The sequence below is a fragment of the Schistocerca serialis genome, chromosome 7, assembly GCF_023864345.2.
Source record: "Schistocerca serialis cubense isolate TAMUIC-IGC-003099 chromosome 7, iqSchSeri2.2, whole genome shotgun sequence".
NCBI lineage: Eukaryota > Metazoa > Arthropoda > Insecta > Orthoptera > Acrididae > Schistocerca > Schistocerca serialis.
The window spans coordinates 333,069,800-333,096,326 of NC_064644.1; the positions used below are offsets into that span (position 1 = coordinate 333,069,800).

Sequence of the window (26,527 nt, forward strand, 5' to 3'; positions counted from 1 at the left end):
AGCTGCAGCAACAGGCTGAGCAACACGTGCAGCTACAAGCAACACAACAAGCAGTCTGAGAGCATAAAATACTGCTCACTGCCCCTCCAGTGCTCTTACTTGCTATTTCAACCTTCAAACCTGAGGACGAAGACTGGGGCAGCTTCCACTGCAGGCTTCTTCTGTGCTTCCAGGCATGTAATATAATGAACATTATTACCCAGCACAGTTGGCTTCTCTCAACCAACCCAAAGTTGCTGTCTATACTTTGTAAAATGTGTTCTCTTGTAGCGTCTGAGGTGCTACTTTTTGCACACATTTGTAGCATGTTGTCTTCCTAACTGTGTCACTAATCGCTGCTAGGTTCAGAGGTTTTCAGTGTCAAAAGCAATTCTTCCAAACATATGCAGCTCAGGTGGTGTATTTAAAAGATCTCTCCAGAAAGTGCCATTTTAGGTACAAAAACTCTGCATATAAACAGGCGTGCACAGAATTTTTAATGTGCTATGTCATAATTCATTACAATCCTGGTCATGAAGTAATATTCCAAACACTGGCATTAGACAATCCCATACTAAGTGAAGTTCTTGCAGTCACTAAAGCTTATGAAATCTTCATGTCAGCACACCATTCATTCGACGAACTTGTGCCTACATCTTCCCACTACCATGAAACTGATCAGGACAAATATATCTCCCTGCCCATGCAGGTACTTGTGTGAGCAGAATTTAGTGAATTTGTCAACATACAGCAATACTGCACACTGTTCTGTCAATAGGAACTGTTATGCAAGTAGAGTATATATTTTGCTTAGTAATACAATCCCCGCACAGCAAGCTGCATAGGTTTTGTGGCTTTCCATCATCGTTTCTTTATGCTTTCTCATGCCCAAGGACTTTTCCAGGATATCAAATATGAACACTTTGGTAAAATCATTCATACAGCCAATGTCTGTCATACCGCGCCTTCCAGGTTGGCCTAGTCCTGATCACTGTCACTACAACCAGTTCACGCTCAACATGAGTAACTCCACATAACACAGTGTAGGCCGCGTGTGGTAGCCGCACGGTCTGAGGCGTCTTGTCACGGTCCGCGCAGCTAACCCCATCAAAGGTTCAAATCCTCCCTCGGGCATGGGTGTGTGTGTCATCCTTAGTGAAAGTTAGATTAAATAGTGTGTAAGCTTAGGGACCAATGACCTCTGCAGTTTGGTCCCATAAGACCTCACCATAAATTTCCAATTTAAACACACTGTAAACATGACAACAAGTAATTCACATGGCTCCACTCGGTCAAGAAAAGACCTAAGCAGATCCTTCTCCAGTTTACCATTATTAAGGTGGCTATTCAATTTCAAAATTTATATAGGTGCCTTTGTCTTGTTGACTGGCAAATTTACATACAAAAAACACAGTGCACAGCCCACCAAAACTTATTGCATAATGGTTCCATTATTACTCTGAGTAAAATATTCTGTTCCAAGGTATTGATGCAATGCAGATGTAACTCTCATGTAATCTCTCCTTCTTGTTTGTCACTTCTGCCTGGGTGCAGAACATTTTTGGCTGAGAGATTTTTCAAGCCTTCTGTTTTCAGATCAATCACAAAGTCCACAATATTTCACAAGGCATTCCCTTTGACACTTTTAGGTGTTGCGTGATAAATTTTCTTCTGTGTTTTATGTCAGCCTATATACTATTGTACTGCACATATCATACTCGAATCCATGGTGACACCAACGCTCTACCGTACTTGCCATATTCCTGTCATTTCCTTTGAAAAACTTGATTACCTCCAGCAGCAACAAATTCTAGTCAATGGGCTACATCTCAAGCAGCAATGAAAAAGATCCCAAAGGACAAACTGTGCTTATTTATGGTTGTTAACACACCATTGTATAGTATAACTACAATCAATTGTCTTTTGGAATTGCTAGCGCCCTGACAATTTTCCACCGATACCTCGAACAAAGTATCAGTGACATCCACAATTGTTGCAGTTACTTGTTTGATACAACTGCCCAGGTCCGTACGTAAGTGGAACTCCTTCACAATTTGTGCCTGCTCTTTACCAAGCTCCTGCAGAATGGTTTAAAGTGTAATTTTGGTAAGTGTGAATTCTTCAAGTGTCAAGTAGCATACCTAACTGGGACATCATTAGAAGTGGACACTTAGAACTGATGCAAAAACATATGGAAGCAATAACTCGTTTACCCACACAACCAAACCTAAGTAGCTAGACATTTTCTTAAGTAAAGTGTATTATTACTCTACGTTCATACCTCAGAAACACGAGGTTACTAAACCTTTAAACAGTCTCTGCAGAACAGGATTCATTGGACAGGCACCTGTCTGGCAAAATTAGAAGCTTCAAAAATAATCCTTAAAAAGATCCCCTGCTTATTTATGTTTTATCCTGCCCAACATCTTATCTTAGCCATTGATGTCTCACAAAATGGCCACATCTAAAACTCTGCACCCAGCCATCTACAGCCAAACTGAGAAAGGAGCTCTTGCCATTGTTTTAGGGATTAAAAATTTCATACATTCTTACATGCAACCATATTCCACTTACTAACTGGCCACAAATCGCTCACTGCATTTTCCAGACATAAATCCAAGATGCCTGATAAAACAACTCAATGGCTTCTTTTTAAGCAAATACCATTATATAAGGTGGTGTAGTTTGCGTTCTTTCCCCAGATGATTATTATACGAATATTTTGTCAGGATTTGTAAGCGGTGGGTTGTTGAGGTACGGCAATACATGAACACAAGAAGTAAGTTTAAACCGTTTTATTAACAAAGGCAGTTTATACAACATGCATGCTACGCGCACCCATCATCACTGTGTCTGACATCCTAACACCGGCTAATTATGGTCATATCGAAAGGCTCCATGGTGAGCTAAGAAAAGAGACATATTCGCGCCCAAGGCCGCGCTGGTTAATACTGCGCACTGTGGATGGCGGCCAGTCGCATACTCTCCGTGGCAATGTGGCCGGACACACATCTACTGACCAAGTGAATCATCAGCGTTTCAGATAGGCCGGCTGGCAAGCGCGTGCTAACATACCGCACAGCTGCATGCATCCCATAGACCGTTACATCACTCTCTCCAGAGAAAAAGAGTAACCATAGGTGGCTCAAAATGACCTCTATTTCACCATTTGTGACATCAGAAGGCATTGCAACATGTATTTCATTTGAAGGCACAGTAACGTTCGGTACAGAGAAGCATGCCTTCAAGATGACAATTTCATACATGACAAATGCTATTGACAAAAGACCAATTAATAAAAGCAATAAAAACACAATGTGACAATCAAGTATGCATTAACATTACAGGAGGAATTGAAGGACTTAATTCTATTTGCTGCTTCAATGAAATTTAACTCATTATTTGAAGAGATTACATTTTAATGGATGTCCTTAACTGATAAATAACAATGTGTGGCATTCAAGATTAATCCACTATTGTTCAATTTTTGTGTAAAGGGTAGCTCAGGTGTATCACAGTTTTTACAAGAAAATGTGACATCAAGGGTGGAGTTAAATGAGGAAATTATACCTTCAGAACATTGTTTAAGAAATGAAGGATAAAGATGCGTTAAAATTCTAGGACCATCATCTCTTGCGGGATGATTCATAAACAATTATTTCTCACAGCTGTACACTCTACTATCTAAAAATACGGCTGATTCAGGGCAAATTAACTTATGAGAACGTTTACACATATGCAAATCATTTTCATTTAGGGATACAAAATATTTCGATCCTTGTTTATCAGTAGATAATCATTCAGTATGTACTTTACATGAATACTTGCCTGTCTCTATTTAACAGGGTAAGCATAAATCTTAGACATTTCAAAATTATGCTTTGATCTAGCAATGGGAATAGAAACAATAACAGTTAATTCATCTTCAATTATTAAGGAGTGTGTGGTGGTTAACTTATAGTAAGCATATAAATTGTAAGAGTTAACAGGGTAAATCATAGTATATGTTGCATCTAGCTTTCGTTCAGTTGATAGTAGGATCTGTAAAAATTGTTCTGGATGTAGTAGTACACTGCTCAAACAATCATTTGAACTACTTTCTTAGGCCGTTCTTAAGTTAAGAGCATCAATTCTAGCATTTGATAAACTATCAGTAATCCTTAACAAAAGAGTGTTTAAATCTAACTGTGCACTCACAGCATTTAATCCTTGGAATAGTTCTTGGATATTTGTGTTCGTTTCATTATAAAGTATGTGGAAATGTGAGATAAATTGCTTTACAATCTGTTCAATGAAAACTGTGTGGTTGGTTACGGTTTTTTGCATATTCTTTAATACAATAATTTCATTAGAGAGGTTAGTTGAATCTGTACTGGACTGTTGTTCAAGAGCTAATATTTTGCCTTTAACTTCCAGTAGATCTCGACTAGTTAAAGTACCAAATATAGTACGAAGGATACTCCCTCAAAAATCAAACCCGGCATGTTTATGCCTAATTAAAGTTTTGTGTGGCGAAAGCTTTAAAAAACATTAAATCTCTTGCTCATAATTAGCAAATGTAGACTCTACCTGCATTTTGGCTGTGATCCAGTTATTATACCAAGATGTACCCATTTCCAAAATTGTATCATTGCCCTTAACAGAACGAATTAGATCAATCTGCTTCTTTACAGAAATGAACTGTTGCTGGATTTCACTCAGATTGTACTTGAGAACAAGTTTTGCATTAGTTGTTGAAATTACATGTCTGATCGTGGTTCAGACAAAACACCTGCACTCTGTGGTACTGTTACTACAGCATTAGTAGAATACGCATTAGAATAAAAATGAACATGGTTAATTAGTTCTAAATACTAGAGTTAACAATGAACATAAAATAAATGAGTTTCATGTGGTAACTTGTGGAATAAAAGGTTTAGTTTCACTTGTGCACTCATGCAATAGCTTTAATACTAAATTCTCACAACACATTCACATAAGCACATGGCTAAACACACGCATTGCACTCTCACACACTACACACGCTTACGAAGATTGTAGGGGCGTCTGGAACAGGATCGCTCGGAACGTGGTGATGCTTCGGCCTCAAAGTCTGGACTGCAACCTCGCAATTCTCGCTTCCTGGGTTTGAGAACAGCAGGTCTGCCTCTCGGTTGGTCCTCGTTGTCTCGTGATACTACAGGAAATCTACCCAGAAATAGCTTTACATGACAATCGAACGAAAGGGCAGTTTGAGCTTAAGAGTGACTGGCGACAACACCTCCAAGATTGGATATGGTCCTTTCCAAAACTTCTTAATCTTTCTGACTTTTCTCTTCTTTAACACCACTTTGCTCAGATACACAAGATCTCCAACTCGATACTGTGGCACTGTTGTTTGGCGGTCATGTTGTCTTGCTTGCTGAAGAATGGATTGATGATTCCGCTGTTTCACTCCTCTCCATGCTTCCTTTAGCTTGCATGCTAGATCCCCTAATCCCCTATGTGTTCATTGCTGATTCCGGCAGTCGAGCGTGCAAAGTCCAAGGGTGAATGCATTCTTCTTCGCAGTTGATCTCATATGGACTTAGGCCAGTTGAGCTGTGCATTTTGGCATTGTAACAACTTACCAAGAACAGTAAACAGAAATCCCAATTTTCGTGTTTGCTGCTCACATAATGGCTAACCATTTTAATAATTGTTCTCTGGTTTCACTCTACTCTTCCATTTCCTTCACGGTGTGCTGATGTAGTCATTAACTGAGTTATTTGCATGAGCTTACAAGTCTGTTTAAGTAATTCACTCATGAAATTCGTTCCTTGATCACTAATTATACTTAATGGTGATCCAAATTTAAGAATCCATTCTTTTACAAAAAATTTACCTATAGTCTCAGCATTCTGATCAGGTATTGGTATCATGAGAAGGTATCTAGAGAAATGATCTAACACTGTCAATATGTATTTGTTTCTATCTTTAGTTTCAGGCAACGGTCCTATGACATCTAGTCCTACTCGTTCAAGGAAACACATTGTGAAACAAACTCGAAAACGTCAGCTTTGCGACTCAGCCACCAAAACATTTGAGATATTTTAATGTTTGTTGCTTTTTTACTGCAATGTCCTGATAATAAAGAATTGTGTTTCTCTCTCATGAATTGCTCTTTCATGCTTTCTGGAATAACTAGGCGGTTTCCTTTACTAGTGAAATTGTACAATAATTATTTATTTCAACAAAACGTTGATCATTTTCCCATAATTTGTATTGTGGATCTTCTTGTTTACCAGGTCAATGAATAACCTTAAATTGTTACTCACTCAGTCTTAATGCCCATCTTGTTAATCTGGTACTTGGACACTTTAAGCTCAATAACCATTTAAGTGCGGCATGATCTGTAATAACTGTAAATTCTCTTCCTGTTAAGAAACATCTGTTATGTGTTATACCAAAAACCAAAGCACAAAGCTCCTTCACAGTAGTAGTATAGTTACATCTGTAGTTATTTCAGTAGTGATACTTATGTTTATGTGTGCCTGATACTGTTTGTTGCATGTGGCACTTCTGTTGGCACAGACATATCAATAACACCTCATAGGCTGTTGTTAATGTACAGAAGTCATGGTAACTACATCAACTGGTGAAGACAAGAAAAACAACAGTCTCGTTTCTCTGGCTAAAAAGGAAAAAAACAATGGACTTAGTGCATTTAGAAATGTCTGTCAAACAAACTCAGTGGTCTAGAATGGTTTTCAATGCCACAGTATCAAGAGAATTTAACATAGCAGGAAATTTTAAAAGAAGTTGTACATAAGCTTTTTGGGTTTCTATGCCCAGCCTGTAAGAAATACAAACTGTCTAACCAATTTTTCCAAAAAGAAAAAGTAAGCGAACAGTAATCTGCGCTGAGTATATTTTCAGATGGTGCAATTGCCTGACTTTATGCTGCAAATACAGCGTAAGGAAGGCTACGGAAAAGCTGGGCTAAAAAGAAAATAAATACAGGAAATAAGAAGAATGCTGCCACCATCCTATCTATATGACCAGAAACAGGAAAAAAATGGGCATATTACATCACTCAGATGGAGCAGCATTTTACAGTACAATGAACAACTTGTGGAGTAGGACAAAGAACCTTTATACTATCTAATACTGGAGCAGAAACTTGTAATGTAGTACAGCAAAATAATGATCCTTGCAGCACACAATAAATTATACGGTGCATACAAGAAACCAAATCAAATTTTCAAGGAATGAGTTGCTATGCTCCAGGGTCTAACTAGACATTGTAAATTTAAATGTGTATAAACTGTCATACACAAATACGGAAGTAAGGGCATGCTTATAGTACATGCTCCTGAAGCCAGTTTGAGAAATAACTGAATTAATTTAAGTAACCTGTATTTACAATAATTCAAGTATTTGAGTAGAAAAATGAACAGAAAGGGCTCTAAGTAATGTTGAAAACAAAGTTTTCAAAACATTATTTCAAGGCTCAAGAAATTTTAAACAGAAGAAAAGTAAGCAAGAGTACAGGAAGATGCCTAAGAATGTGGATATACAAGACTGGTTAGAAATACAGATGATGATAATACGCAAAGTAAAGTAAAAATTAAATACCAAGTGTTTCATCACACATGAAAGAAAATTATTCTGTTACAAATAAGCAAAATATTTTAATTATAGATATAAAAATAAATGGAGATATTGTCCTTGTAAAACTATAATAAATAATGCAACTCACGAATTTATTATATTTCCTAAATTATGCAAATTTCAGGATACACTAACAAGGTATAGTGATCAAACTATTGACACCAAACAACTCAAGTATAAGAATACAGTAATACAAGCAACACTATTTGGCATGGCTCCTACTGAGGCAATACAATGCAGTATATTATGCAATGGGACTTGCAATATGAAACAGGAGCAACCCCCCTCTGGTGGAGCACATAGAAACTTAGTTGAAGTGATCTAATTGGTTCAAATTGTGACACCAGTGACACAACACTTACATCTGTCATACCATTTGGTGCTACAAGGAACACTTGTTGCTCAATGCAACAGTGTCATATGGTACATGGGAAGGGAAGGGAAGAACCCAATACCAAGCCATCTGATCTGCCTAGAAAAAAGTTTTACATAAATGACGCAAAGCTACATTAGTCTCTCTCTACTTAGTTTCTCAGAAAATCTTTTATTTTCAGTGTAAAAATTTAATTCACATGTGAATCAGTAACTTTAGAAATTGTGTAAGTCCAGAAAGGCAAAATGTTCAGGAGATGAAAATAACCGAATGCAGGTCAGAAAATAAGAAAATCAGCTTTCCTATTTGTATGAGGACAAGGAATGGTGTCTCTCAACACTGCAATTTGCCATAATCCATAATTAGTAGTTTCAAAATAGCAATAAAGCATTAGAGTTGTAGGGCTTAAGTTGTTTCTCAAATTAATGTCACACTGTATGGATTCAAGCATATACTATTATAATTTTTAATACTACAACAAACACAAGCATCAGAAACATTAAATACATGTATGTTAACAAAACATGATAGATCTGTAAACAAAATGTGGTAGATCAGTAACTTAAAGTAGCACATTAGTTAAATTTACATAGTATCTTCATAGTATCATCACTTTTTGCTTCATTAAGGGGTATATTCTCATAGGCTGTGTTGGGTGGAAGGCTGACTGGATCATTAATTCTATGTCCTGTGGCTCTCAGGTTGAATGTGTGTTGCACCAAACCATTGGTGAATTCTGATGTCATAACTGTACACATTAACTTGCTGAAGTATGTGAAAGGCGTGAAATTTGATATGTGGAACTGGTTCTTCTGGTGTCATAGAAGACTGATACTTTCTTGTTGAAGTGAGGCCACCAGTCTCTGAAATTTCTGATATCACCCAAATCTGCCAGTGTAAGGATTATTTAAGTTTCGAACTTGATTGTGTTATTAGTTCACACACCTGTTTTGGATGATAAATTCTGTCATGCTCAATCTCTTTATTACCCCAAAATCATGGTCATCTGGCAGTAAAAATGACTCCTTATGGAAAAAACTGCCCAATAATCTTAAAACATCTGGTTTCTGTAAGTGCTAGGAGAGCTTGCACAATTGTGTGGTTCCTGTATTGACCCCCTCATCCAAGATCAGAAAAAAGACGGAGTTCTGTAATGTCACTGGACAGATTGTTACTGATGTTCTATAGTGTGTAATGAAAGGCACTACCTAATTTGGCTCTTTTCTCTTGGGATTCAGTACAGATGTAGAAGTGGTCAGTTTCATTCTTCATGTTGTGAATTTAAAATACATAAAGCGCCAATTGATGTAAGTAAAATAACCCCTGTACTGGAATAACTGGCAGATGTATATTTTGCATGTAGTCAGAGGTCAGCACACAGATCATCCCTTTCTTTACACAGCTGTGTTTGCAGAGAATTGTAGAACTGTTTGTTCTTATCCTATGTACCCCAATCCACCCTTGGATACTTTTTTGGCCACATTATCAAGGAATGGTGATTTTAGCTTCATCTCAAGTGGCTCACAGATGCAACAGCTATCCACTTGTGACTGCCCAAATTTTAGATAAAAATGTTCTTTAAAACATTCTGTGTAGTATTGATAAATTACTTTAATGTCTGCATATTTAACTTTGAAAAGATCAAACATGAGTTTCACAGTCTTCTGCCCCAGTAATGCGACACTTTCCCACAGTTATGACACTGTTTTGTAGGGAATGTTTCAATATGATTGTGGATATGCACTTTTATGTCAGCAGACTTCACATTTGCAGTAATGTTTCCTCTAAGTTGGTTTCTTGGAGATTTACCAGAAAGCAATAATTCCCTCATACAGTGAACTCTTCCATCACAATTTACACCATGTAGACCAATAAAAGCCTTCTGCTGAATTTTCTTTCTTGATTCATTGATGATAATATGATACGTGAAGCTAAAGCTATGCTTTATTAAACTGTTTTCTTTCCTAGGACTTTTCCTCTGCCCAAGCTGACACTCTATGAGTATTAACCCTTGCAAATAGAGGTCTTGCTACGCCATGCGTTTCAAACTGTTAAATATCTCTAAAATCTGTTTTTCTTGTACCTGTTTTAATCATGAAAGCACCTTTCTTACAGCTGCATCTGTAAGCAGTTTGTTGTTCTGGATCAATTTTATCAATACTGTCTTTATATTGCTTTCCCTCTACACACACCATTTATTATTTCACTTCTGTAAGAATCTGCTTTTCTAGAACCTTTACACCATTCCCTCTTGTTTTCACCATCTATAATTTATGAAACAATAACACAGAGAATAATACTATTAAAACTGCCTGTATTTGTGACCCAAGCAAGTCAACTGTTTGTAACAAATGAGGAGTGCACATTAAGTATAGGAGAAGAAGTAGCAGTAGCAGTAGAAATAACAGTAGTCCTAGACTTACGTATTTTATAAAATTACCAGATTTATCACACTCTGCTGCGCTGCGGGAAAACTCTGGACTAATGTACTTTCTATGCAGAATAATAAAACTTAGTTCAGAAAAGTAGATAATAAGAAAACCGGACTTTTGGGGAAAATTAAATTGTCTTATATAGTTTCTAAGATTATTGACTCATATGTTCTCAGCTATGCAGTCTTTCTCATTCAATTTTTTGAATGCTACCAATTACCAGTGCAAAACCAAACATTCACTTGCATGTGTGATTTCAAGATGGAAAGATGTTGTAACTGTACAGAATTCACCACCCATTACTACACCATTGATGGTGCCTGATCTCAGTTCAAATCCAGGAACATTTCTTCTGAATACACATGAAGCTGAATCATTAAAAGCAATCGATGTCAGTCTTCGGAAAAGGGACCTCTTGTCATTATGGGGAAATAACATTGGTTCGACAAGAGGTCCCTTTTCTAAATATCGCAGCTATACATGCAGTACTTCACAAAATAGCATCTCTTAAATTTTAGAAGCATTTTAAGGAGCTCAGAGTAATTTCGTATAAAAGAAAACCGTTTTGTGATTTCAATAATGCCAAACAACACACGTGGTCTTATTTTTGCGAATGCCTACAGATGTTACCAATGTATAGTTGGTAGTCCTTAAAGAATGGCTGACAGCTGACGTTACAAATTCATGTTTACAGTTTGCTCAGTTTAAAGTATGCAATGTGTGAAGATAGAAATGTGAAAGCACTAAACGATATTGGTGTTGGTGGTGATTTATGTGATGAAGATTATGAAGTATGTCAAGATTATTTTTCTGAAAGAATGCCAAGTAGTGACGAATCAAGTGATGAGGAACTGGAACCTCAAGGTGATGAGTCAGTTAACCTATCTGATATTTCTTTATTACAAGACATTCTGAAGTTAAATGAAGCCTTAATTGTGATCAAGTTGTAGATGAGAATGATGGTGCTGAAGACTTTGACCTGGTTGTAACTGATGACTGCATAAATTTAATTGACTCTTTTGATGCTGACAGAGACCATGCTCCCGTTTCAGAGTTTTTAAAAGCAGGTTGTGGGTGCTAAGAAGAATGTTGCAATTACTATTCAGTTGATGAATATTTGGAAATGTGCTGAGATTGATCATTATGAGAACAATGTCAACACATTAGATCAAGTAATTTTAGGCCAATTGCAATGTGTAACTTCAGATTCTTCTTTGACAGCTCATAAACGTAAGGTACAAACTGAGAGGAAACAACCACGAAGTAAATACTTAGTAAAAGGTTGGCATGTTTGTGAAAACACTTACATGTTTTCCAACAATATTAAAATTAAAAGACTAAAGTGCCTAACAAAAATGTATAATGATACTTCTTTTTCTGATTCAGAGTTTGTTGTAAGGTTTTTACACAATTACGCAGAACAACATGCCATAATTTTACCAGGCAGAAATAGCACTCAATATACTGCAAATTTCAAACATCTACCTTCAAGTGATAATAAAGCCAAAATTTTTGAAACTTACATTGCTTCCTTTACAAATGATATGACCATAAAACTAGTATCAAGTAGAGTGTTTTGTAATATTTTGAAGGAGATATGCCCAGAAATAGTTGTCATGAAGCCCAAATAAGATCTTTGTGCATTTTGCCAAAGGTATTTCACTTCAGGAACTGCAATGGCTTCAGTGCCTGAAGAAACTAAAATGGAAACTATTGAAAAAATGAGGTCCCATCTACAACTTGTTGCAAAAGAAAGAGAGTTTTATAAGGGAACTATCAAAAAGACAAAGGAAAATTTTGAAGATGGTGATAAAAGTTGTGTACACTACAGTTTTGACATGGCTCAGCAAGTTCACATACCCAGTAACCTGTTGCAGCCTGGACCTATTTATTTCTTGGTACCTTTCAGAATAGGAATATTTGGGGTTATGTGTGAGACTATGAACAAACAAGTAAACTATCTACTCCCAGAAAGTGTAGGAACAACAAAGGGATCCAATATTGTTGTCAGTCTTTTCCACGACTACTTGGAAAACTACAGTCATGGAGAAGACACAATGTTCATTCATGCTGACAATGGTATAGGTCAGAACAAGAACAATATCTTATTAGGATATCTTGCTTGGAGAATCAGTAATAACAAAAATAAGAGAATTATTTTGTCATTCATGCCAGTAGGTCACATGAAATTTGCATGTGACTGGGCATTTGGACTTTTAAAGAAAAGATTTAGGGTCACATGTTAACTCAGCTGTTGCTGTTGGAAATGAAATAGGTGAAGTCGCTGTGAATACATATGACTGGCTAAATTTCTTGAAGGATAGTAATGCTAACAAAGTACCTCATATAACTAACTATATATGCTTTCAGTTCAAGGTTAGCTACAAAGGTAGAGTACATTGCAAATTGGACAGTGATGGAAATGAATTTGTGTACCGCCTCTTCTCCAATGACAATGGACCCACTGGGTTTCCTGCTGCAGTAATTCCTCCAGGGATGACAAGACAACTAAAAGAGTACCTTTTTAAAAGCATCAGGATCTATTGCAAAGAGAACTACAAAGACATTCTGTGTCCCGAAGTAGGCTCAGAATGTGAACCATAAACTCAAGGCAGCGACAGTGAAGATCCTGAAGAAGAACCTGACCAAAATATGGGATCTCAGTAATCTATTTTGGAAGATTTGTAAATTCCAATTTCTTGTGGTTCTAGTCCCATTAATTGCTCTAGAAACAGAATTTGATCCAAAAGATGCCATAACATAGTGTAAAAATATAAATATTATGCCAAAAAAATAAGCACAGGGCTTACTATATTTTTCTCAACAAAGGCCAATTTATTTGGTTTCAAATGTATTTACACTCTGATGTGATATAGGTCTGAAGGAGTAATCCACTTATCGTGAAGTGTTAATTTAAAAAACTCCAAACCACTTGACAAAGGGCATTTTAAGCGTAATATATATTCAGAATTTGTTTCTTAAATATGCAAAGTTAAGCAATGATAATAAAGTGAAACTTTAAAAGCCCATATCTCAAAACACCTCTTTTATGTCATAAATATTCAACTTGCCATAACTTCCTCAAATTTAGAGATAGAAATAATTTTTTTTGTTACAGGTTCATCTGAATTTAATGCTGAATGTAAAAACTACAAAAACTCAAATTTCTAAATTTTCGACAAGATGTCCCTTTTCGCTTTCCACCTCACAAATATTGACTCGGGGGGATGTTTACAGAATGAAATATTGACTCTGCAATGGAGTGTGTGATGTATGGAACTTTCTGGCAGATTAAAACTGTGAACTGGGGCAAGAGCTTCTGTGGAGCTTGGAAGGCAATAGATGAGGTACTGGCAGAAGCAAAGCTGCAGGGATGGGTCATGAGTCATGCTTAGGTAAGTCAAGTCAATAGAGCCCTTGCCTGCGAAAGGCAAAGAGCCTCATTTCAAGTCTCAGTCTGGCACACAGTTTTTATTAGCCAGGAAGTTTCATACGCTATGCTGTTCATAGTAGCTTACCCAAATTCATATTTCCTTATTCGTTATTAGACCTAATCTTGCATTGCTCCTATTTCATTTTATAATAGCAGGAAACTGAATGGGAAGGTACGGTTGTGCAGTGACTTCAAATCAACTGTGAATGCGTTGTCCATAATTGATACATACAGAATCCTGGGGAAAAAGACATAATGGCAAAATTAGGTAGAAGAAAATAATATTCATGTATTGACTTGAAAGATGCTTCTTTTCAATTATAACCTGCTAAAGAAATCCGGAAAGTAATAGCCATTAAAACATCATTTGGCTTCTATAAATATAAAAAATTACCTTTTGGAATGAATTCTGCTCCAGTGTTGTACGGAAGATACCTTGAAAAATTAATCAGGAAGATTCTGGGAGCAGCAGATTACACAGTTGATATAGATGCATCAGGAAGTAGAAAACTTAGAGAAAGTGTTCAAAACACTGTTGAGTTAATAAGGAAAAATGTTCCTTGTCTCAAGAAAATAGAGAGCATCTAGGGCAAGTACTATCTGGAGAAGGTATACATCATACCACAAAACATTAGAAAGCCATTGCAAAGCTTTCAGAACTGAAAAACATTAAACAGTTGCAATCAGTTTTACATCATAATTATATTACAGAAAATTTATTCCTGTGGCCACAACTACAGCCAATTGTTATGCAACCTGCTATGAAAAAGAGAAAAATGGAATTGGACAAACAACTGTCAAATGGTTTTTCATAAACTGAAATGTGCTCTATTAGATTCTAAATGCTTAGTAACACATATCCCTGAGAAATGCTTAATAGTTGCAGCTAACACTTCAAATTTAGGAACTGTAGCAGTTTTGCCACAGAGTGGGAAATCCAGATAATGCCTTTGCTTTCATAGCAAAGACTTCGAATTCAGACACTGGTTACTCTCAGGTAGAATCAAAAGGTCTAGACTTCATATTTGCTATAAAGAAATTCCGTAATTATTTGTATGGCAGCAAATTTTTGTTACAAAGTTTCAGTAACAATAATCAATCCTGCAGAGCAGTTCTCAGTAAAAATTCAAAAGAGGTGGGTATTGTTACTACACTAGACTTTTGCTAATCCGGCCATTCCTGGTACATACGGGTGCCGGATTAGCGGAAGTACCAGATTATTGAGTGTCTGAAATTTATTTTATTCATTTATTTTGTATTTTATTTATTTTAAAAACATAGGGGATACAGTGTACTGTACTTAATTAAATTAAAGGATACAATTTTAAAACATAGAAGATATACTTTATTAAATCCAAAAATACATTAATTTTCAAAGAAAACTTAGTCCTTGAGTCTATATTGTACATAATTACACAGTCGTATCACTCACTATGAAATATGTCCCTAATTTTTCTGTCGCAATGATGATGTGCAACAGTCAAATGCTTTAACACGCAACCACTTTACAAGCATTACTTCGGTACTGCATGTATCTGATTGTTGCATAATGTACTCCAGGAAGACCTTGGCAGCTTCAGCAGCAGCATAGTGAGAAATCTTCTAGCTCTCTCCTCCTGTGTCCTCTTCATCACTTTCATCATTACTTTCTTGCATGCTTTTGATTATTTCTTCATCTGATAAAGTTTGGTCTGTATCACAGTTTTCCTCATTCAGCCATCATCAATTTCTTCTCCTCCTGGAAGGCTGTGGAACATGTCCGTGTACAAAGTAATTGATAATTCTGAATTGACTGGCTCATCGCTGTCATTCACTACTGGATCCAACTCGGTATCAATGAATGGCCACAATTTTCTCCAGCTCTTCACTATGGTAGCGCTCTCCACTTTATCTCATGCTTCGGCTGCTTCGAAAACAACATCACATATGTTAATTGCTTTCCATGCCTTCAGCATAGTCTTGATAGAGTCATTTTCACTTTCGTTCAGCAAGGAGACAAGAAGTGAATGTCGATAATGATGTTTAATTGATTCTAAAATTCCCTGGTCCATGGGCTGAATTAGGGCTATCACAATGGGTGGGAGAAAGAGTGCTTGTATACCATTCGACTATAGAGACACAGCTGAAGGATGATTGGGAGCATTGTCAATTATAAGGATAGCTTTCAGTGGAAGCTTTTTCTTCTTTAGCTCTTTTCTCACTGCTGGTACATACGTGTCACGGAACCACCGAGAGTATTTGTCTGTCCATCCACGCTTTCTTCTCAGTCAAATACTGCACTGGTACAGTATTTATGTCAGTGTGTTGAAAACAATTTGGATGTTGGGATTTTCCAATCACCATAAGCTGTAGTTTATGACTCCCATTTGCATTACAACACACCATTAATATTACGTTCTGTTTCTGTTACTTGTAACCACGAGCTCCCTTCTCGTTCTTGACAGCTAATGTTTTGAAGGAAGCATCTTGTAAAAGAGTCGTGTTTCATCCACATTATACAAGGCACCAGCAGTTAAATCTTCTTTCTCTATTATCTTCTGTATCTTGCTTACAAACTCATCAGCATCCTTATCATTAGCTGAGTGACTTTCCCCGGTGATTGTCAGCTGCTGAATGCTGTGTCGTTTTTTCCAGTTTGATAGCCAACCTTTGCAGGTTGCTCACTGCAAACACGTTACTACTGCCAAGTTGTTCATTAAATGCAGCTGGTTTTTGCTTCACAATCGGGCCAATGACTGGAATTCCTTTACTGTGTTGTTGTATGAACCATCTATAAACAGCTACGTCCACTTCTTCATTCTCACTCTTTGGCTTAACCTTTCATTTTCCCAACTCACAACCAATTTGTGTTGAGTACTATCGAATAACATCTTCTTTCTTTTTGATGTCATAAATAGTTGCTCATCCAACACTGAACTCAGCAGCAATGGCTTTCTGCGAAAAACCTCTATTTAACTTATCTAAAATTTTGAGTTTTTGCTTGAGGTCCAGTGTAACATGTTTACTTTTAGAAGACATGATTCAGAACTGTAAAGGTAGCTACAGTTTCAAGTACAGTATATAAAGCATTGTTTAACTAAGCATTGTTGCACACGATAATTCATTGTGCACCTGTTTTTGGATGTGTGCCATATTACTGAGAGGTCGGACTACTGAGGGCCGGATTAGCGAGAGTCTAATGTATTGGCATACATTTATAAAACAGAACATCATGCTTCCTCAATGCAATGAAGGTATGTTATCACATCTACCAGCTGGCAGTGATGAGATATTTTATGCTTTACCAGATTTATTTCAGATTGGCGCCCAATCAAATAAGGTGGTAACAGGGCCACAAATAGGCATAATTAAGTAACATTGGAGGCAGTATGAAAAAATAAATTAACCAGTGAAAGTAAAACACTTTATGGAAACTAAGTGGCCATTGTTGAAGACACACATTGAACAGACTTAGTTCAATGAGTATGAGGAGGATTTGCTGTTGACAACGCGACATTAAATAGATTCTTTACATTTCATTTTGTACTACCATTTGTGGAATCTACAATACACATCATAAGGAATCATATTCCTTCACTCGGTAGAAGGAAATGTGCGATTAGCCAGTCCGGAAGCACTGAAATCAGAAATATTATTAGTCCTCCTTAAACATCCCAACAACCACCACCACCAGAAATATTAAGACTAACACAAATGGCGCTGGGAAATTTCCCCTACCAAGAAAATGGCAAGACAACCTGTCCACTGGAAAGGTTTACAGAAGGGCATAGAAAACATATTGCAAAAATGTACGCTATGCAGGAAATATCAAGCTGCCTCGCCCAAGTCATATTTTCAATGGCCCAAGTCACAAAATCCCTGGAGTAGAATCCACTGTTACGGGCAATTTGAAGGAGAATACTGGCTCATACTACTAGACACCTGAACTAGTTTCCCTTAAACCATACAAATGGGAAACATAGATGCATCAAAAACAGTTCCAATACTGAAGAAGTTATTTTCAGACGGTTTACTAGTAGTCACTGTAACTGACAAAGGCACACAGTTTACCACTAGAGAATTTTAAGAGTTTTGTATGGAAAACAGAAGAATACAGCATCTTTGTAGTGCACCATTCCACACTAAATAAAATGATGTAGGTGAATGTTTCATTGGGACTTTTAAAACACAAATGAGAAAACTAAGCTGCAAGTACAATAAAGAAGACACACTAGTGATGCTTCTAAAATATTGCTGAAGCACACCCTATAAAGAAAAGTTCTCAGCCAAGATGATCCTTGGAAGGAAGATGAGAACAGGACCTCAAAAACAAAATGTAACTGCTGCAAGAGACAATGAAATTAGGAAAAGGAAATTCAATATTGACAATAAAACAATACATTCAGAGGGGCATAAAGTGGGAAAACTATGATAACCAGGGGCAGTAGTGTGTCAGCTGGTGAAAATGATGTACTTGGATGAAGGTGGTGATACTAGCCACAAGCACGCAGACCAGCTACACCTCTGACATGATAATCATTCCAGATGTTACAACCCTTTTTCAGTTTCAGAAGTGCACAATGAGAAAACAGTGGAAGGGTTTGTGGAACAGCAGCCATCAACCAACACTGACATCTGCAGGGCATATACGTGGACAAGGGGAAAAAATCCCAGATTTTTCTCAGATTTCCTGGTTAAAAATACACTTTTTCTGGGTGAAAATACATATTTTTCAAGGTGAAAATACACTTTCTTCATGTTAACTGACAGTATACTTTAACCTCGGAACTGTAAAACTTATCAATCCTTTGAATGGTAAAGATTTTATACACCAGAAGAGAACTTTCCAGCACTTTAGGAAATGAAACCCAGTAAGATGTAATGTGTTTTGGAAAAATCTTTGATGTGCAGCAGCATGTACACTGAATACTTTTGTATTCCAAAAGCATAAATACAAATTCCACCAAACACAGCATGTCAGTTTCGGAAACACTGAAGATGAGATTGCAATGCATTTCTGTCAGCCAACCACAGCTCACTTGACATTATCTTGCCAGCAAATGACAACAGATATTCAGAGCTTAGGATGTGATGTAGTCAGCCAATAGCAACATCACTGTTAAGTAGCTTGAACACACAAATAGGAGAAGTTCATACACATATAGTACAGCTACAAGAAAAGCTGAGGGTTCAAATATAATGTTGGCCATTTTTAGCGTATGTTACCCCTTTAAGATATATCAAACACAAATGTGCTGGTAACATTTGAAATAATAACATCAACGGCTGGTCTATTGGGCCCACAATTTTTCTAGGTGGCGGGTACTCAAAGTGTTAAGGTTTGAATTAGTGTCAAATGCTCTAATTTAACAAATTCATTGCACAGTCTCACACAAAACATAATTCATCTTGCGTAAAAGGAAATCTACTTTGAAAGTAACACTTTGCAAACCACCATTTGCAAATTTTCCTGCAACCTGTAAGAAACAGGTTTGTTTGGGCAGTTGCCAGAGAGCGCCAGAAGACAGGTGTCGCGGCACATTCACTGCTTTGATGATGTTGGGTACCTGTGCTTGGTGGTTGGTGGTTGCTCTCTCATACACCTTTCGCTGCATTTCTGTTTGGGATTTCGTATGTTGTTGGCATCACATGACCATATTAAGCAGTGTTATGTAGCATTTCCAATGAAGTTTACATCCACACAGCACTGCAAAAAGCTAGTAAGAAAGAATAAAAATTTCTTGCGAAACCAAAAAAAGTTGTTTGTATAGACCAGAAGTAAGAACAATAAGCTTTTCATGACTTTTTCAAACTGTGTAATAATTAACAAGGTTACTTGTGAAACCTAGAAACTGTATAACTGGCAGTTTATATTCTACTCCACGAGTAATTATAAAGCCTTGTGGAGAGTTATAATGATAAAACACAGTGTGCTGTCAGTCTATTAATTTACTGAAAAATGGCATTCTATATATTTAAGATGTAAACACTCAAACAAAGAAATAACCTCAAGCATAGTGGAGGTAACAGACAAGTGTTGGAACATGTGTAGTGATCGAGAAATATTGTTTCATGGAAGGCAGATATGTAAAATTCTGCTAAAGCTTTTAAGTGTAGTTTTCAAGAAGCCAGTTCTCTTTGCGTACCATTACTATATTATCTCGTGTATGGTTCTTTATAATGGCATAATGCCACACGTGCCAAAAGATGAAAATGTGAACTTGAAGTTTAGCGAACAGTTGAAACTAGCCAATAGTTTGGAATGAAAAACATTGTTTCAAATAAATTGACTGCCTCTGCAGAGAAGATTAATAAAAGCCAAATTTCTTTAGCAAACTGACAAAAATAACTTTATTGTTCTTCAAAGTGATAAATGCTTGATTGTCAATAATGTAGAAATAAAATAAAATCAGAAAACGGGAACTAATAACATATTTTAGTTTTTCATAATTATATGAATGTATTTTAATTAATTTGATCACTCACAGCCACAGAAATCCATTTTGTTTTCATTTGACATGAGAGCTGTAAACAAAGAGAGAACAGTAAAATCACGAAATGTAAATGAGGGTCACATGGAGACTACACCTCACTACAACTCAGACTGCTCTGTGCATGAGAAAATGTGGCAGCTTGGGCGCATCAGAAAAACTTTTCCATGTAGTATCTGGCTGCTTGCAGCTAGTGCTTATACATCTAAGAGCCACACTTCATACAGCTTGAAGTGAGAGAATATGCTCTTCATACAAGACTTCACCTCTGTGCATGCTCATGAGCCTGCTGGAAACTGCTCAAATGAACCTAATTAAACTTTTGTGATGCCACATTCACTGAAAGCAGTTATGAAGTACTGCATAGTGTTCATCCTAAAGTCTCTGCCACCGTTTGGTGTTGGCAGACACTTGTGTACAGTGTGTTTTGTTGTTGTAAATGGCACTTCTTTTCTCTCTCTCCCTTTCTCTCTCTTTTTTTGCCGCCCCCCAACTCAAGTTTTATGTTGGTGTTTTTCTCTCATTTATGTTTTATTACTTTATTGTTTATTGCTGCAGTATTATACTACAGTAGTGGGCTAACGTAAAATTATTTTTAGAGTGTCAGTTCTAATCATCAAAGTTACAAAAATTTAACTCCAAACTAAAACAATGAAAAATTTGTGGAATTCTAAAAAATTCCTGGGGTTTTCCCAGTTTTCTGCCAGATGAAAAAATTCCTAGATTTTTTGTGGGTTTCCCAGGGTGTATAACTCCTGATCCAGCAGCAACCAGATCCCATAGATTTTAAGCCCTGCAGATGCAGAATGGAGATGGATCAAATCCACTCATAGCAGTAGCCTGTATATTGGCCTGCTTTTTAACAGTACATAGTAAGTCAGTTATTAGTGAGTAATTACAGGCAAGGTAGTGCCAGTACAACAGTAAAACAAACCAAGATTCCGGGTGTTCAGAGGGATTCTCCGTCTCGCAACGCAGGATGCGCAGGGCAGCCAATTGACCAGGCAGAGCGAAACCGCTAGTAATTTGCAGGTGCTACAACAGAGGTCATCAATATAACGGGAAACATGTTGCATGTAAGCAATCATGTGGAACAAGTAGTGCACAGTTTCACATCAGGGCACAAACCAGTAGGATATAAGCCATATGCCGTGACTTCATAAGCAGTTCCAGTTCCAGTTCCATTGAGCACAGTAGTTCCATATTAGCTCAGCTGCTGTGAAGCACCGATGCTGACGAAGAGTCCGACGTGAAATCACCAGCCCAGAAACAATGCAAGATATTGCCATGGAGTAGTGTCTACTTCGAGATGAAGATAGTTATATTCACAGATTTGGACTTAGTCTCTAAATGGTGCACTGACATAGGCTAGGACTATTTATATAACAATCGCATGAGAACTGAGTATTTGTATTATGGAATAAAACAGTGTTTTGGACACACACTATGTAAGCAAAAGTATCCAGACACCCTCAAAACCATGCATTTTTCATGTTGGGTACGTTGTGCTGCCATCTACTGCCAGGCACTCCATATCAGCGCCCTCAGTAGTCATTAGACATCATGAGAGAGCAGAATGGGGCGCTCTGCACAACTCACGGACGTCGAATGTGGACAGGATATTGGGTGTCACTTGTGTCATACGTCTGTACGCAATATTTCCACACTACTAAACATACCTAGGTCCACTGTTTCCAATGTGATAGTGAAGTGGAAACGTGAAGGGACACATCCAGCACAAAAGTGTACAGGCTGACCTCATCTGTTGACTGACAGAGACCACCGACAGTTGAAGCGGTTCGTAATGTGTAATAGGCAGAAATCTATTCAGACCATCACACAGGAATTCCAAACTGCATCACGATCCACTGCAAGTACTATGACAGTTAGGTGGGAGGTGAGAAAACTTGGATTTAATGGTCTTGTGGCTGTTCATAAGCCACACATCACACCCTTAAATGCCACACGACACCTAGCTTGGTGTAAGCAGCGTAAACATTGGACAATTGAACAGTGAAACAGGACAACACAACACTCAGTTCCTGAGCGGAGAAAATCTCCGACAAAGCCGGGAATTGAATCCGGGCCCTTAGGATTGGCATTCTGTTGTGCTGATAACTCAGCTACCGGGGGCGGACATGGGATGTAATGAAATGATCGTATGGCATTGCTGTCCAGGAGGCCCCAAATGGGGAAGTTCAGGCGCCAATTGCAAGTCTTATTGCAGTCGACACCACATTGGGTGACTCACATGCTGGTGATGAGGCTGAAATGATGATGAGGACAACACAACACCCAGTCCATGAATGGAGAAAATCTCCAACCCAGCCAGGAATCGAACCAGGGCCAGCTGCATGGGAGGCAAGCACATTACCATCCAGCTATGCAGGCAGACTCCAGTATGGGATAACAACAATGTTATCAAAAGGATAGACTGCTACTCACCATATATAGGTGACACTGAGTCACAGAGAGACACGACAAAAAGACTGTTATACATTTAAGATCTCGGCAAAAGGGCCTTATTTTAGGGTAGGAAACACACACATGTTAACACAAGCACAACTCTCTCTCCCTCCCTCTCTCTCTCTCTCTCTCTCTCTCTAATAAACATACACACACACCAACTACCACACCACAGTAGTCACAGACAGCCTTTTGGCAAAAAGCTTAAATGTATCATCATAGCATTATTTTTCTGTTGTTAAACCATCAATACATCCTGTACGCCAGCTTTTGACATGTTACATGTACACCATTCTTCAAGAAACCACAGGACCAGGGATTGATTAGTGATTTTAAGAAAGAGAGTAATAAGTATACTAATAAGATAATTTGTTGTACATAACAATATGTTTATCATAAGTGCAAATATTTTTCTTGTTCATTGTGTGTACTGATATGTATTTAACATTTATGAATTTGAAGCAATTCATGAAATAAATGGGCCTGATAGCTACAGAACACGAATTAAAGGTTAGTGTTCAAAACTGCATGCTCACCTATAAGTGCAGGGTGACCCCAGTTTTGCAAAAGATTTATTTCAATGATTGATCCACTAAGACATACATCCATTCCACTGACGTCAAAGATAGTTTCTGCAGGCGGTAAAAGCTGCTGGGCACACGTGAATGGTCGTTCTTCCTAGTAGAGAGAATTATAAAGAAAAATAATAATTCATTCATTCAATCATTTACACACTGTGTTCCACTAATTGCATCATAAAGGAGAGCTATCAGGGATGAACGAGTAAATTATACATGAACTGGCAGAATCAGCGCTTGCAAGCACTTCAGTAAACTATGCTAACAAACTATTATGACCAGTGCCAATCTACCTGCACTGATAATTATGTGAATTGTTTCTAGGTTTCATTACTGTCACGCAAAAAGTAGAAACTTTGGAAAAGCCATAGTTCTTACTTTTACACTACTTAGCTATTTTTGTTTCAGCTGATATTTCATATTACGCATTTATGTAACTTTACACAGAATACTATTAACTGTCTATATACAAGTAAAATTAAGACCTGTTCAATATGAGTTAGTTTCAGGTTCCATGGATCATTTGCATGATAAGTCATAATTATGTGGAATGAGTCATTTTATATCCAAACCACAAATTATTTTGTAAATGTGACTGTGACTACATACTCATCATTTACAAGGCTGCTTAACCCCCCCCCCCTCCCTCTTTAAACACTACAATAATAGAAATTCTTTCACAGAATAGGAGTTGTTAAAGAGATGTTTTTGTAGTTTGCTTTCAAATTTTACTTTGCTGTCTGTCAGACATTTCATATCATTGGGTAAGTCATCAAAAATTTTTGTTGCAGCATTGTGCACCCCCCTTTTGTGCCAAAGACAACATTAATGTGGTGTATTTTTTTTCTTCTGGTATTGTAATTATGTACAGTCAACAAAACAAAACTGTTCCAGGTACCTTCGGTTGTGTACAGCTCACGTCGGTGTAGATGCAACACACACTGGCAATCATGGCAGTGCCACATGTAACACGCTTTTAGCAGTGTATTTGTTCCCTTCGTATTGCAATGATTTTACCTACACGCATTTCTGGTTTTCAGTTACTGTGTATAATTACTGCTTATTGTTTTATATATACACTATAGCACTTACTTTTCTCTGTTTGAAATGCCAAAATGTTCCTGCCTGGAATATACAAATAAGAGCAGAGCTGTAAAGTTATACAGTAGCAGCATCGCAGCATTTGAGGATCTGTGTATCTATGGAGGTTATTAAGGTTGTGTCCCCTTGTTAGTGTTTTTTTATTTTTATATTTTTACATTGTATTGTTTGTTTATTGTGAAGTGTTGGCAGAAGAGCCAACACCGTGTTGCTATAGGAGGCCGAAATACACGCGTTTAAGCTCACACAGGCTGGCGTGACGTCTGGAACAGTTACAGGAATTTTTAGTAGCAAATAAAGTACGTAGTTGATGTAATACTTAACTTTAATCCATAACTGGTGTACATCGCTCTTGTTTATATATGTTTTATAATCACAATATCAAATGCTATGGCGCCTTGCTAGGTCGAAGCAAATGACGTAGCTGAAGGCTACGCTAACTATCGTCTCGGCAAATGAGAGCGTAATTTGTCGGTGTAGCATTGCTAGCAAAGTCTGCTGTACAACTGGGGCGAGTGCTAGTAAGTCTCTCTAGACCTGCCGTGTGGTGGCGCTCGGTCTGCAATCACTGACAGTGGCGACACGCGGGTCCGACGTATACTAACGGACCGCGGCCGATTTAAAGGCTACCACCTAGCAAGTGTGGTGTCTGGCGGTGACACCACATATGTGTTCCATGCATAACATGAATACAGGTGAAGTACACTGAACATAACCCAGTGCACCACAAATGAGTGTATTATAAATTGTCATTTACAGCTTGTACGTCCCAGTATACAGAGGCCACCTGAGATAGCATCATGGTATTTGTCCAATTTGATGGTTTCAGTGCATTGTCCCAATGAAGTGAGCCTGGTCACACGAGCTGAATCATTCAGGAACAGTTTTTGCAACAGGCTGACGTCGATCTCATTGACTGGCCTGTTCGAGTGCCAGACTTCAATCACATTGAAAATTTGTAGGCCAAATGAAGCTTCACACAAGCTTACACTGGCTGACACCAGATCTCGGATTTAGTGTTGGAAAGACAGCAGAGTTTCCAGAGGCTCACCACCTCCATGCCTCATCAGATGAGACATGTAAGATGCTAATGTTGGATGGACCTCAGATTGGTAGTTATACAGAAGCTATCCAGGAAGTAACAGACGATTTGGGGGAAAAAAAATAATAATAACAACATTCTGGAAAAACTAAATTTTTTACATACATTTTAAAGGTACACTCTACGCTACTTTTCTACATAAATGCCATTCAAATTGAGGCAGTTATCATACCGAGGCACAAGTTTTTCAATACCATCTCTGTAGAAACCTACCGCCAGCAATTGCAAATACTGGTTTATATTAGCATGCAGTTCAGCATCACTCTCTAAGTGTTGTGTACCAATACCCTGCCTTCACTGCTGGGAAGAAGAGGTAGTCACTCAGCACAAAATCTAGGCTGTACAGTGGGTGGTCAAGCACCTCCCATCCAAAACCCATAGGATCCCTTGGGTATGACTGGCAATTTGTGGAGATACATTGTCATGAAAAAACAAAACTTTTGTACTAAGCTTTCCAAGATACTTGTTTTGTATTACCAACCTTAAATTTGTCAGTGTTTGACAGTACCTCTCTGATTTGATTGTTTGCCATGTTCAAGGAAACCAATGAGAATCACTCCTTTAAAATCCCAAAACACAATAGCAATGATCTTCCTTGCTGACAGCATTTGCAAACGTTTCCTCAGTTTATTGGGAGAATTTATGTGTCCTCCTTCCACTAACTGCCTTTTTGTTTCTTGTAATCTTCAAGGAAGGCCAGTGCTGCAGCCAGTCTCTGTTTTTTGTGGTCATCCATTGATTTTGGGAATGCACTTAGCACAAAATTTGGGGTACCGTATTTACTCGAATCTAAGCCGCACTATTTTTCCAGTTTTTGTAATCCAAAAAACTGCCTGCGGCTTAGAATCGAGTGCTAAGTAAGCAGAAGTTCTGTAAAATGTTGGTAGGTGCCGCCAGAAGTAACTTCTGCCGTTGAATATATGTAGCGCTACACAGGCATGCTTTGCAGGCACAAAGATAA

The 26,527-nt window shown here is 37.7% G+C and overlaps 1 protein-coding gene across 4 annotated transcripts in view; it reads right to left on the reverse strand.

Annotated features, from left to right (window-relative positions):
* Positions 1-26,527, reverse strand: part of LOC126412744 (katanin-interacting protein-like) — a 354,094-nt gene that overhangs the window by 132,048 nt on the left and 195,519 nt on the right. For all 4 annotated transcript variants that reach the window (XR_007575334.1, XM_050082483.1, XM_050082482.1 and 1 more), the window contains one exon: positions 23,322-23,463. Coding sequence is in view for 3 of the 4 variants with exons in the window: in XM_050082483.1 (XP_049938440.1) it covers positions 23,322-23,463 (142 nt within the window). In the remaining variant the exon portion in view is untranslated. The remainder of the gene's footprint in view (positions 1-23,321; positions 23,464-26,527) is intronic.